The following is a 14742-nucleotide window of genomic DNA, read 5'->3' on the forward strand; positions in this document are numbered from 1 at the left end:
TTTACTTATCTGGATGCGACACCGTCCTGCAGAAAGTAGGATGAAGTTTCTCCGCGTGTGCGTGGCCAGACGCGCGCGCTGGTGCGCATGAAACGCCTCGGTCGCCTTTTCTCTCCTTTTTGGCGGTAAAAAACGCGGTTTTGGCGCCTTTTTTCCCCCCTCAGAAGATGACGAGGTCTGCTCGCGACTTTCTGAACTGCACTTAAAACAAGAACACCGAGAGGGCCCGCCGGTGTCTCGAGGGTGTCCTCGCGCCCTCCTCCTCCTCTTCCTCCTCCTCCTCCTCCTTCTCCTCCTCCCCCTTCTCCCTTCTCTCTGATCGCGCGCTGCGGCGAGAGCTCGAGAGCGCATCGCGGAAAAACCGAGAAGAAGGAGGGAAAGAAGAAGAGAAAGACGCGGAAAGGGTGGGGAAGGAAACAAAAAAGGAGGGATGAAGAAGTTCCGGAAGGTGCTGGACGGCCTCACCACGTCGTCGCCCGCGAGTGCGGGCGGATCTCCGTCGTGCGGGAGCGCGGCGGGAACCCCTACCGCGGCGCCCACCCCGCGCGAGCTGGACGTGCACGAGACGCTGCTCTCCGAGCACTTCCACATCTGCAAGGTGGGTGACCGACCAACCCCCCCCCAACACCCACCAAAACATGCCCCGCTCGCGCACACCTCAGCGTCTCGGCATCACTGGTTATGAATTCAGGTGCTTAATTGGAGCTCGAGGCTCCGCCATGGCGCCCGCCGTAAACTCTCCACAAGAGGGTCTCTTTACGGAGCTCCGAAGCGCGAGCTAATCCAACCCAGTGGGCGGCGCCAAACGTTTTCGCGCCTTTTCCACATTTCCACATCTGGTTTCTTTACTGGAGGCTAGTGCAGATGTTTGGCTGGTACTTTAAGATCCTACACTTGGTGTTTTAATGATGTCCACCAACATTAACGGTACTAATGGGGAGTTCTTCAAGGGTTCTTTAGTAAAGGGAACGGTTCTATTTGGAACAATTGTTTGTTTACAGAGTCAATTCATGCTTGCATGGTGAAATAGTTTGCCAGATTGATGAAGAGTGTGTTGTATGGTTCTGTATAGAACCCTTTGGAAAGCTTGACATCATAAAAATAGAGGAACTCTTCTTGGTGCTACATAGAACCATTTTCTAAGACGCTATAGAACCATATACAACACATTCTCTGTTAATCCAAAGAATGATTTCACCATGCAGAGAACCATTTAAGATTGAAATGGTCCTAGATTGAACTCATGGTTCTAATTAGAACTAAAGAACCCTTGAAGAACCATCTATTTTAAGAGTGAAGATGTTGGACCATTGCTGTGAGGATCTGATGGTAGCCACAAGAGCATTTGACCATGCAGAGAACCATTTAAGCATGAGTGAAGGTGTTGGACCATTGCTGTGAGGATTTGATGGCAGCCACAAGAGCATTTCACCATACAAAGAACCATTTAAGCATGAAATTGTCCTAGATAGAGTTAATGGTTCTAAATAGAACTAAAGAACCCTTGAAGAACCAGGTATCTTTTTTAAGAGTGAAGATGTTGGACCATTGCTGTGAGGATTTGATGGCAGCCACAAGATCATTTCACCATGCAAAGAATCTTTTAAGCATGAAATGGTCCTAGATAGAACTCGTGCCTCAAAATAAACTAAGGAACCCTTGAAGGACCATTTATTTTAATAGTGAAGATGTTGGAACATTGCTGTGAAGATTTGATGGCAGAGCATTAGTGAGGTCAGGTACTGTTGTTGGATGATCAGTTCTGGAGCTCCAGCTCATCCCAAAGGAATTAGTTGGAGCTCCATCAATCCAAAGAAGGCAGCTCTGCAGCTCCACGGTCCAGTGTTGAGGCTTGGCGTTGGGCATGGTGACCTTAGGCTCATGGGCAGCTGCTCCAGAGCATTCAACTCTATTGATAGTGCTTTTCTATGGGGATTATATTCGTTATTCTCATTATATTCAGTTAACTAAATAGAGGAGACGTCTGGATGCTTTTGGACGTAGCGCATTAACTTTATAGAAGGTTTTTAGCTTTAAAGTATGTTAATGTTGACAACAATGTTGGGCCCAGTCATCAAAAAACAACGAGAAAATTGAGTTATAAGGCTTTGATATGTGTTGACGTGATGATTTATCAGTAGTTCCCAGAAACCTCAGCTCTGAACACCTGAACCAGCAATTCAGTCATAAAAACCTGGTGCAAGTGTGCTAAAAGCTTAGATACGGCCAAAAGAGGGAATCCTTTAGGGGTTCCTAAGAACTAGATTGGGAAACAATGCAGTATAAATATATACTGACAATTCTTTAGGCAGATTATCGTAGAAAGTAGCTAATGATCCGACTCCTGAGTCAAACAGAAGGACATACAGAAGGCTACCCTTTCCCATCAGCAAACACATTTTAGCTATTATTTGGCACATGACTCTGTTTACCTTTACACCATTGCTTCAGATACTGAGGAAGGTCTAGTTATGGATGCTGTGTTTCTATAAAGGGTTTCAGTCATCCGGTACAACTAGCCCTGCAGTACTTACCACTACTAGCTGGTGTGTGCACTGGGTTTATAGCACAGGATAAATATATCCATGCACCAGAGAGGAAAGTGGCCAGTGTGCTTTAGAGGGACATTAAGTACACTGAAAAAAATAATGATGCATTGAATTGGCTTGATTCATTGGCATGAATAAAATACATTAGCCTTTTGTTTGTTCAGGCTTCTTTTGGCAATAATTTTATGTATAATATAACCAGCAGTGTAGGCAGAAAAATCTTTTTGCATAGGCCTGTGAAAAAGTGGTTAGGCCAACTTGGATGCAGTTTCTGAATGTGCTAATGTCCTGAAGTGTCATAATATCAGGCTGTAGCTTATTGCTGACAGCAGAGTAGTCATCACCCTACCTGTTCCAATGCTTCCACCTTATGGTGATACAACAAGAGCAAGACTGTGTACAGCAGAATTAAGGACTCACAGAAACCCAATGAATATGGCAACACCCTTCACTGGGAAGCATGTGTCCAAACACGACTGGCACAAACTTAGCCCAATGAGGACGACATAGCCGAGTTTAAATCAGACAAGTATTAACATATAAGTATACAGATGAGGAAAAACAATATAGTAAACTTAAAAACATGAACCTAATCATCCTAGGATAAAGCATACTGCCATAGCCAGCATGCAAAATATTTATGGACCATTTATGTCTTACCTTTGATGGCTCAAAGCATTGAAGTGGACATTTGTAGAAAGAATGATGTTTGCCTGAAATGTTGACCATTTTAAGTTTTTTCCAATTGTTAATACCACTGGTATTAAAAAAATGTTTTTTGGCTTTGGAAATGGTTAGACATACTCTATTGTGGATGGAATCTCACTTTTACAGGCCTCCCAGATACATCTTTTGACCACAGCTGGAGCTTCAAATTCAAACACTGGCATGCTGCTAAAGAAACGAAGATTTAAGGCATTGGCGGATAGCAAGCAGTGATCAGAGGGCTGAGAAAATAAGACAGGCATTGGTCGATTGGAATGACGAGCAGGGCGTAATAATTTTGATTGGCCATGAAACAATGACAGCACTCACAGAACACAAGTCAGATTTCATCACAGCTAAATTAATGTTGTATTTGATTGGGTTTCGCTCTTGACTATAATCACTGTACACATTTGAACCAAGTATAATTAATGCGCTGTTTATTCCAGCGTGAGCAGTTTGGAGTATTCCGCTGAGGAGCTCATGTTAGAAGTGTATTTTGTTATCTCTGGTTGTTTTCCCTTCAGTCTCCTGCGCTGTCGCATCGTGGTGTGAATATGGGTGAAGAGCGCCAGCTCATACTGAGGCTGGAGCACGCAGAGCGCTGCGAGCATCACTTAAAAGAATCACTTTGGCGAAATGAAAAATGTAACCATCGCTACATCTGTTGTAAACATCCCTGCTCGCTTCTTATGCTAATCTCCAAAGCAAGACTGCCTGGTTTAGAGACTAGGAAAACCCGCTTCTGGTGATCTGTCTGAAGGTGGAAGTAAGTTCTGAAAAACTACAAGTGGAGTTATGAGCACCTCCTTGTTTCTACGCTCATTGTCCATTTTATCAGCTCCACTTACTATATAGGAGCACTTTGTAGTTCTACAGTTACAGACTGTAGTCCATCTGTTTCTCTGCATACTTTGTTAGCCCCCTTTTACCCTGTTCTTCAGTGGTCAGGACCCCCAAGGACCCTCACAGAGCAGGTACTATTTGGGTGGTGGATTACTATTTTGGGTGGTTACAGCACTGCAGTAACATTGATGTGGTGGTGTGTTAGTGTGTGTTGTGCTGGTCTGAGTGGATCAGACACAGCAGTGCTGCTGGAGTTTTTAAACACCTCAGTGTCACTGCTGGACTGAGAATAGTCCACCAACCAAAAACACCCAGCCAACAGCGTCCTGTGGGCAGCGTCCTGTGACCACTGATGAAGGACTAGAGGATGACCAACACAAACTATGCAGCAGCAGATGAGCTATCGTCTCTGACTACATCTACAAGGTGGACTGACAAGGTAGGAGTGTCTAACAGAGTGGACAGTGAGTGGACACAGTGTTTCAAAACTCCAGCACAACACACACTAACACACCACCACCAGATCAGTGTTACAGTTATCAGTGATCCACCACCCAAATATTACCTGCTCTGTGAGGGTCCATGGGGGTCCTGACCACTGAAGAACAGGGTAAAAGGGGTCTAACAAAGTATCAGAGAAACAGATGGACTACAGTCTGTAACTGTAGAACTACAAAGTGCACCTATATAGTAAGTGGAGCTGATAAAATGGACAATGAGCATAGAAACAAGGAGGTGCTCATAATGTTATGCCTGATTGGTGTATGTCCAATATATGATACTTACATATATGTACATGACATATGTACACACACACACACACACACACACACATTTTCTAAGACGCTTATCCTCCTGGGTCAAGTGGGGGATGCTGGAGCCTATCCCAGCTCTCATTGGGCGGAAGGCAGAAAACACCTTGGACAGATCACATATGTACATATATTTTTAAAAATATGCCTCGTTATGATATACACTATATTGCCAAAAGTATTACTCACCCATCCAAATCATTGAATTCAGGTGTTCCCATCACTTCCATGGCCACAGGTGTATAAAACCAAGCACTACAAACATTAGTGAAAGAATAGGAGCTCAGTGAACTCCAGCGTGGTAGCGTGATCGGATGCCACCTGTGCAACAAGTCCAGTCGTGAAATTTCCTCGCTACTAAATATTCCACAGTCAACTGTCAGTGGTATTATAACAAAGTGGAAGCGATTGGGAACGACAGCAACTCAGCCACGAAGTGGTCAGCCACGTAACATGACAGAGCGGGGTCAGCGGATGCTGAAGCGCATAGTGCACAGAGGTCGCCAACTTTCTGCAGAGTCAATCGCTACAGACCTCCAGACTTCATGTGGCCTTCTTCAGATTAGCTCAAGAACAGCATAGAGAGCTTCATGGAATGGGTTTCCATGGCCGAGCAGCTGCATCCAAGCCTTACATCACCAAGCGCAATGCAAAGCATCGAATGCAGTGGTGTAAAGCGCCGCCACTGGACTCTAGAGCAGTGGAGACGTGTTCTCCTCCGATGGACGAGTCTGGGTTTGGCGGTTGCCAGGAGAACGGTACTTGTCTGACTGCATTGTGCCAAGTGTAAAGTTTGGTGGAGGGGGATTATGGTGTGGGGTTGTTTTTCAGGAGTTGGGCTCGGCCCCTCAGTTCCAGTGAAAGGAACTCTTAATGCTTCAGCACCAAGAGATTTTGGACAATTTTATGCTCTCAACTTTGTGGGGACAGTTTGGGGACGGCCCACTTCCTGTTCCAACATGACTGCGCACCAGTGCACAAAGCAAGGTCCATAAAGACATGGATGAGCGAGTTTGGTGTGGAAGAACTTGAATGGCCTGACCTCAGCCCGATACAACACCTTTGGGATGAACTAAAGCGGAGATTGTGAGCCAGGCCTTCTCGTCCAACATCAGTGTCTGACCTCACAAATGCTCTTCTGGAAGAATGGTCAAACATTCCCATGAACACACTCCTAAACCTTGTGCTCTTCTGAAGGCTTTCCCAGAAGAGTTGAAGCTGTTATAGCTGCAAAGGGTGGGCCGACATCATATTAAACCCTATGGATTAAGAATGGGATGTCACTCAAGTTCATATGTGTGTGAAGGCAGACGAGCGAATACTTTTGGCAATACAGTGTATGTGCATATATGGCCATATTTAAGATTTCTCTGAACGATATTTTTCCGATACCTTCTTTTTAAACTGCATACCAAAAGTACTGCCTTAAAGCAGGTGCTGGACGTGGGTGTATTTACTGACTGCAACGGATTACTGACTAATCAAGAAGCACTGATGCTAATAACATGCATTTGTTATATTAATGTAGTTTAGACAGCCAATCAGCAGGCTAGATTTTGGAATGAGCATGTGTGTTGGTATCATGGATGCTTAGACTGACTATTGAAATTTGGTACTGAATGACATGGAATTTTTAAAAACTGGGTAGTATTGAAATAATTTGGTCGGTACCGTAAACGTTTTGGGCGTTTCTGATGTCCATGAAACAGCGAGTACATTGAAATTGTTGACTAAACGTATTTAAAATGCATCTCAGTCTGAAAGGCTAGTGGTCCGGCCACTATGATCAGTAACTACGGCTCTGAGCAATAACATGCTCTTCTGTGAAATGTGATAGCAGAAATGGGAGGGCAAGAAAAACACAAGAAAAACCTGTAACCTTATCATTTGAATAATTTGACCCAGATCAAGCATGCCTAGCTGCATCTGGCTGACTAAGCCGGCACTCAGCAGCAGCACTGCAGCCGCCGCTGCTGCACAGGTATCAGTTTAATGATGAGGAATGGAGGAGGCTGGAGAACACGCTTTTCCTCTGCATGGTCCTAGTGCTGTTTTAGACAGCTTTCCTGCTAAGCTATTTCCAGGACTTTTTCAACAGACTAGATGGAGGGGCCAAAACCGAGCGTTCCAGAAAAGCGGTCAGGGCAAAATGGGGGCATTTCAGAACGCGGTGGAGTCATGGCCCCATTTTCCAGCGTAAATGATGCCTGTTCTTCTGTGATGTGCAGTAGCTGAAAAATGAGAACGCTGATCATTTGAATATCAGTAGCTTAAGAGGAACAATACAAATCAAATAGATGTGGCTTCACAGAGTGTTCAAGCGAGGAAAATTTAGTTTAAAGGGATTTTTTTTTTTTAATCTTTGCATAATAATGATGAGTTTAGTGCTTGTTACAGCTCCCTCAGAGAAAGTGAATACATAAAATTGGTGTGATATGCTGCCTAGAGTCGGAGACATTGAGTGTGTTTACATTCACTTAATAATCCGATAACTGCAGAAAATCAGATTTTGTCATTAATCCGATCAACGTGTTTACATGCGCTTGAGTAATCAGGTAATGGCGAAACTCCGGGTCTACATGAGTCAGACAGTAATCAGATTTCTGCTTTGCAGCGAGCGAATAAACTCACAGAAGACGTGACGTAAACATAATATAACTTAAACTTCATGCCGCTGTTTTTTTTTAAAACATTGCGCCACTTTACCTGAAAATATGAACATACATCGTCTAGAAGATGAAGAATATTTAAATCCTTTATTTCGTGTTTGGTTTCAGCACCGCTCCAAAAGTGTTTTGCTGCCATCTCACAAAATCCACTGTCTGTTCTCGCACATGGGCAGACTGAGAAATCCGAAAGAAATCAGAGAAATCTGATTACTGAGCTAAAATCCAGCTCTCTTTATCGGATTTCTTAATCGGATTTCTAGATCAGAGTATGCTGTTTACATGACCATTTGAATAATCGGATAACTGCAGAAATCGGATTATGATCAGATTATTGAGTGCATGTACATGCACTTACTATTTTATGATAGTTTTGAGTATTTTAGAGTCCATTCATGGTAGAGAAGCACATGTGTTGTAAGGAAAAATAGACCTCTCAGAAGACACGTGTAGGTTCACTGGTGGTTTTAGGTAATAAATAAATGAGCTATTTTTGTGTTGTAGACTTCACAACTCTTGGTTCCCATCACCACCACTGTAAAGAAACCATTTCACACCAAACCACTCTGAATGAGTTTGTTTACATCTCAATGCAAACCTTTGAAAAATGTAAAATTGGTGGAATTCCTCTTTAATGAACCACTGTGTGGCTGCATACCATATAAGGTAGATTCAGGTAGTGAGGTTTAGAAAAATGAGCTAAAGAGAGAGAGAACGCTGTCGGCTAAACAGGCTAATTAAATTACAGAAGTGGCCTAAATTTAGATGGAAATGGAAAAGAAGAGAGGGCTTGATGTTGAAAAGAGCAGCTTGGCCAGTTCAAGCTAGATACGCTGGTAGACCAACCTAGCTAGTTGATCAGGAGAGGCCTTGTTTTTGTTTGTGTTTGAAGGTCTAACTCAAGGGTGCTCAATCCTGCTTCTGAAGATCTACCACCCTGCAGAGTTTAGCTCCGATGCTAATGTAACACACCTGATCCAGGTAATGAGTATCTTTAAAGATGTCTGAACTTTAGAGCCAAGTGAGCTGGATCTCCAGACTGGTAGATCTCCAAGACCAGGATTGAGCACCCCTGGTCTAGCTGGTCCACCAGCTTGACCGTGCTTGCCTATTAACATAGTCAAGCTGGATGCAGCTGGTCAGCCCCATTGACCATCTTAGACCAGGAAGAATCTGATTAATGAACATCAAAGACCAGATTAAACCGTCTAAAAACATCTACAGTACTGTGCAAAAGTCATAGACAAAGGCAGAAAAGATATATTTAACAGAAAATGATATGATAAATGATAATATCAGGTTTTATCTGTAATTAGCGTGTCCACTCTTTGCCATTTTTGGAGCTTCCAAGGCATGCTTCAGCAAAAAACCTCCAAAGTTCAGTCTTAGAAGTGGGTTGCTTTTTGTGCCTCTCACAATCCAAGTAATCAACCATATTCGGTAATGTTGAGGTCTGGACTCTGGACAGTCCTGTTGTGAGAACATCAGCATCTTCTGTGTTTGATTTCTTCTGTTTTCTCTATATCTAGAAGACAATGAGTGCGTTTACATGCACTTAATAATCCCGTAACCGCAGAAAATCAGATTTTGTCACTAATCTGATCAATGCGTTTATATGCACTTGAGTAATCAGATAATGGGAAAACTCTGGGTCTATATTAGTCAGGCAGTAATCGGATTTCTGCTTTGCAACCAGCCAGTAAACTCACAGAAGAAGACGTGACGTAAACGTAATGTTAAATTCAAACTTCATACATCATCTAGAAGATGGAGAATCTTTAAATCCTTCATTTCGTCTAGCATGTTGTTGGTTTCATCATCGCTCCGAAAGTGTTTTGCTGCGTCTCACGGCAACGCTGCTCACTTATTTCCAGTACTGCCATCTGTTTTCACACATGTGCAGACTGAGAGAAACGAAAGAAATCAGAGTAAGAGTTTACATGCACTGAGAAATCTGATTACTGAACTAAAACCCAGCCTTTTTACCAGATTTCTTAATCAGATTTCTAGATCGGAGTATGCTATTTACATGACCATTTGAATAATCAGATAGCTGCAGAAATCTGATTATGATTAGATCACTGAGTGCACGTAAACACACTCAATGACCAGGGAAGAGTAAGGCTAGCCAACTTGGAATTGCAATATTTAAGCACTCTTTTTATAAAATGCGCCCAACAAGTGATGAGTTTTAAAGCTCGGTATGGTTCTCGCAGATATAAAGATGTTAAAAAAGAAAAAAGCCGAAGCCAAAACTGCATTCCGGCGCTCATTACCGATTGTATTGCCTCACTCTCGACGCTTTTTCCTCAGACAATTTTACCTCTAAGGCCTGACCCCAGCATACTCTCCCTCTTCCAGCAGCTATAATAAAAGCGAAACTGCAGCGTGTCATCTAAACAGCGAGAGAGAAGGATGTTAATGAGGCTTTAGCGAGGATTTCTGCTCCAGCAGTGGGGAATAGGCTAGATGACATAACCAGGGCCTCTTGCCTTACATAAAAAAGTGCGAGGGAGCCTGCGGTAGCCTTCAGGCTGGGGTGAGTTTTAGTGGAACTATTTTTAGCCACCTCACCCCCCCACACACACATACACACCCACCCTCCTTCATTGCGGCTGTGGGAAGCTGACTGCAGCCATTCTGCAGCGGCCTGGTTCGGTTCGGAGAGGGGCTACGGGGGTTTATCTGTTATGCATTGAAGGCTTTGGAGTCCAATTCAGCAAAGCAAAGCAGTGGGTGAAAAGCTTGGATGGTGGGAGAGAACCAGTGCTATTTTCAACCTTCTGCATGGTGTAGTAGGATGGAAAGTGCTGGCAACGTCTCACGTGTGGAACCGCTTGCCACGTGCTTTCGAGGCTTTGTGTTTCTTTCACGCGAATGAACTCGCGGAAACGATCCAGTCTCTGAAGAGTGTAGTTAAATCCCATGAATGGGGGAATGGGCTCGTCTTCACGCGTATGAGCTTATATTGGCTGCTGTGGTCATAAAACTCATTCCCAGCTACCCCCCCCCCCCAATCCCACTGTGCAGCAGAACTGCTGACCACCTCCTGTCCTTGCCTCTTTGCATTTGTGTACATTTATTCATTCATCATGTGCTCCAATGCAGAGCAACGTTGACAAAAGTGAAGCAATGAATTTAATTGATATCATAATTTCCACCTCCAATCAGTTATACAGGCTAATACAGGGCTGAAGGTCCCTGTGAAGGAAAAAATGTGTGGCAATGGTTTATTGTAGAAAAACCTGCTGCAAAAATTTTCTTTACAGTGGTGCTGATAGGAACCAGGCGTCACCATGTCTACAACACAAACAAATCGCTGCTGTGGTATGTAAGAAAACGAAGTGTCTCCATTTTTGTCATTTTTCAGTTTTTGACATAATTGAAAATGCCAGTTTCCCTTTTCGTTGTGGGTGAATTTCATGATGAATGGACCAAAAGAAATGACCTGGAAATAAGTCTGGTTCCATCGACTTACATTAAAGGTAAAGTAGTCATTTTGGAGATAGGAGGTTTTCTTCCGGCAACACACACACATCTTACAAACCGCTTATCCTTCTGGGTCACTGGGGGGTGGTGCTGGAGCCTATCCCAGCTGTCATTGGGCAGAAGGCAGGATACACCTTGGACAGGTCACCAGTCCATCGCGAGGCAGACAGACAGACTCTTCCGACAACAGCGATATCCATTTTATTTACTATCCAAAACCACCAGTGAACCTACACATATCTTCTGAGTGTTTAAAGTAATGTTGATGATGGTAAAATAGTCATAAATCTGAAAAAGTGAGTTTTCTTTGAGGTCTATTTTGCCTCACAACACCCTGCATGTTCCCCTTCGCCATGAATGGATTTTAAACAAGGCCAAAATCTTCTCAAAACTACTGTGAAATATTGTCTCAGGCATCATATTCATAGGCATTTCTTATAATAACAACTTTAGAAAGTGATGGTGAGTAATATTTGTTTATTAGAGGTTTGTTTATAACCAGTGGCGGCTCCTGCCAAATCTTACAGGGGGGGCCACGATGCCTGCTGCCATTTGGCATAAACAAATATTTCTCTTCAAGCTACATATTTTGCAGTATTTGTGGACAGAAATATCCAGGAGTTCATAAATTATTTTGGACTCATCCAAATGGTCATCAACTGTCTTGTGTCAGTTTATCCTCACAAATACCTCTGAACATGAAGAGAGATACCAGCTTTAACATGAAATAAATTTAAGTAAAATCTTTATTCTCACAATAATTTGATTCAGTCTTCGTTATATAACATTATATTTAATGTGCAGCAAATCTAGAAAATTGGTTTTGTAGCTAGTTGTGTTCTGTTTAAACTAAGAAATGAATGTAGGTTAGCCTAGTAGTGCTTACGACAGTTACAATGCACATCACGTAGTAACCACTAGATGGCACTACATTGCTAGCGACCCCAGCTATCCCTACACCAGGGGCAGCTTCAGTCTCAAAACGTTGTGCAACGCTTTGCTTCAGTTTCCGGGTTAAACGACAGACGCAGTCCTCTACAAATGCAGCCGATGCAGCTTGGTGTTCGCAGCAGTTGAAGACATTCAAAGTATTAAATTCGTATTTAAAACTGTTTTATCAGGCTCTGAAAATTCTCAGAAAAGAACGCCAAGACTGGCCTTCTTGGCTGCTATGCTTGCAATGCTTGTGTCACATGACAGTGTTCAACGCACCACCGTTTCCATGTAAACAAATGTTTTGATACGTTTTGTTGGGCCTGAATGCAACCCAGGTAACCATTAGGTTATAATGAACTCATACAGAGTGCATTGCAGTGCCTATGAGAGTCTGTCCGAGCGATCTGGACAATCAGGCTGAAATTGGCCAAAAGGGGCGGTACTGAACGGACTTGATGCTGATTGGACTGTGATATTCAGAGGCAGGACAGACTGTCTAGAACAGTCACCGCTCTACACTGTAGTAGAATGTGATAGAAAACCCCCCCCTTCCCTCTTTGGTGGTGCGTCGCCCCGTCGCTCTAAGGAACAAACCACCCCGTTCATAACAGCTTCAGAGGGCAAATCTATTGTATCCCAAGTGTTTGCTGAATTGTTGCTAGACCATTGCTGTGGTATCCTAGGTGGTTGCCAAGGTGTTGTTAGGCTATTGCTGTGGTATTCCAGATGGTTGCTAAGCTGTTGCTAGGCCATTGCTATGGTATCCTAGTTGGGTGCTAAGGTGTTGCTAGGCTACTGCTGTGGTATTCCAGATGGTTGCTAAGGTGTTGCTAGGCCATTGCTATGTTATTCTAAGTGGGAGCTAAAGTGTTGCTAGACTATTGCTATGTCATCCTAGTTGGGTGCTAAGGTGTTGCTAGGCTACTGCTGTGGTATTCCAAATGGTTGCTAAGGTGTTGCTAGGCTACTGCTGTGGTATTCCAGATGGTTGCTAAGGTGTTGCTAAGTCATTGCTGTGGTATTCTAAGTGGGTGCTAAAGTGTTGCTAGGCTATTACTATGGTATTCTAAGTGGGAGCTAAGGTGTTGCTAGGTCATAGCTGCGGTATTCCAGATGTTTGCTAAGGTGTTGCCAGGCCATTGCTGTGTTATCCTAGTTGGATGCTAAGGTGTTGCTATGCCACTGCTATGGTATCCCAGGTGATTGCTAAGGTGTTTTCGTTGCTTCAGTACACCCAAAAGTATACATTTAAAATATGTTTTAAGTGTTGTAGAGTTTCGCGTCTTAACAGTTGCTTAAGTTAACTTCAGTGCAACTCAAGTTCCAATTTCGAACAGAAAAGCATTTGCAGACATATGTATTTAACGGTACTTAATAACAATTTGAGTATAGATAGGTTGTTTTGTTCTTCCTAATGATAATAATGATTGAAGTGTATGCTTAATTATGTTTTATAAAAGTTAATAAAAGTTTTATTTGATGAATGCATTTAAGTGCATTTAGTGATACTGAAACATAATTTAAAACACACTTAAGTGCTTTTTACTTGCAGCATAATATACAGCTGGATGTACTGCATCCAGCTGTATATTTATAATATATACCAAATGTAACAACAGCTAAATTATATACTTAAATCTACTTTAGTGCATTTTAAGTTGTTGGAAAGAAGCATTTAAAATCTTAACTAAATGCATTTAATATACTGTAGAAGAATCTGTCTCAACAATTGCTTAACAGAAAAGCACCTGTAAGCATAGATCAACATTACTTAAGTTGTGTTTAGTATAAACTCCATTATGTTTTACAAAAGTTAATACAACGTTTATTTGATGAATGCATTTAAGTGCATTTAGTGATACTAAAACATAATTTAAAACGCACTTAAGTGCTTTTTAGTTGCAGCATAACTCAATATATAGCCTGAAGCCAATCCGTCAGTACATCCAGCTGTATATTTATAATATATACCAAATGTAACAACGGCTAAATTATATACTTAAATCTACTTTAGTGCAACTTAAGTTGCTGGAAAGAAGCATTTAAAATCTTAACTAAATGCATTTAATATACTGTAGAAGAATCTTAACAATTGCTTAACAGAAAAGCACCTGTAAGCATAGATCAACGTTACTTAAGTTGTGTTTAGTATAAACTCCATAATGTTTTATAGAAGTAAATGCATGTTTTATCTGTTGAATGTATTTAATCATATTTAATATTGAAATCTATTTTAAAATGCATTATAGTTGCATTGATGCACTGAGGTGTATCTGCATATAAAGTAGCATGTTTGTAGTGTATTTAAAGTGTAGTAACAATTGTGTCTCCAATCACATATTTAAGTTGTTTTAACAAAAAGGCATTCAAAGCCTTAACCTAATGTATATTTCATATGTTATTCCAATAATAAATAATACACTAAGTACATATTAAAGTGTGTTTAAAATGTAAACATTAAAAGTGTGTACTTTTCAGATGAAATACATTTGAAAATGCATTTTTCTTTCACAAGGGATAAACTATACTGCGTCATCACCTACAGCCCATAGACCAAGGCTGAATCTCGAATGCCCCTACATAGTGCACTACGTAGGTCATGAAGTGATGCCTTCTGCACCCAAATAGTGCGCAGTACGGCCAGCAGGGAGTCATTTTGGATTCAGCCCAGCACTAGAGTGCTTGCTCGGGTCGTATAGGGTTTCGGCTGTGGCAGGGAAGCCTGCTTTATCGACGCAA

At 42.2% G+C, this 14742-nt stretch overlaps 1 protein-coding gene across 1 annotated transcript in view; it reads left to right on the top strand.

Moving 5' to 3' along the window:
* The first annotated feature begins 289 nt into the window (after window positions 1-289).
* stxbp5l (syntaxin binding protein 5-like) overlaps window positions 290-14742 on the top strand; it is a 262054-nt gene continuing 247601 nt past the window's right edge. The window contains exon 1 of the mRNA XM_036571863.1: window positions 290-598. Within this exon, the coding sequence (XP_036427756.1) occupies window positions 431-598 (168 nt within the window). The 5' untranslated portion in view covers window positions 290-430. The remainder of the gene's footprint in view (window positions 599-14742) is intronic.

This window comes from Colossoma macropomum, unplaced genomic scaffold (genome assembly GCF_904425465.1).
Source record: "Colossoma macropomum unplaced genomic scaffold, Colossoma_macropomum, whole genome shotgun sequence".
NCBI lineage: Eukaryota > Metazoa > Chordata > Actinopteri > Characiformes > Serrasalmidae > Colossoma > Colossoma macropomum.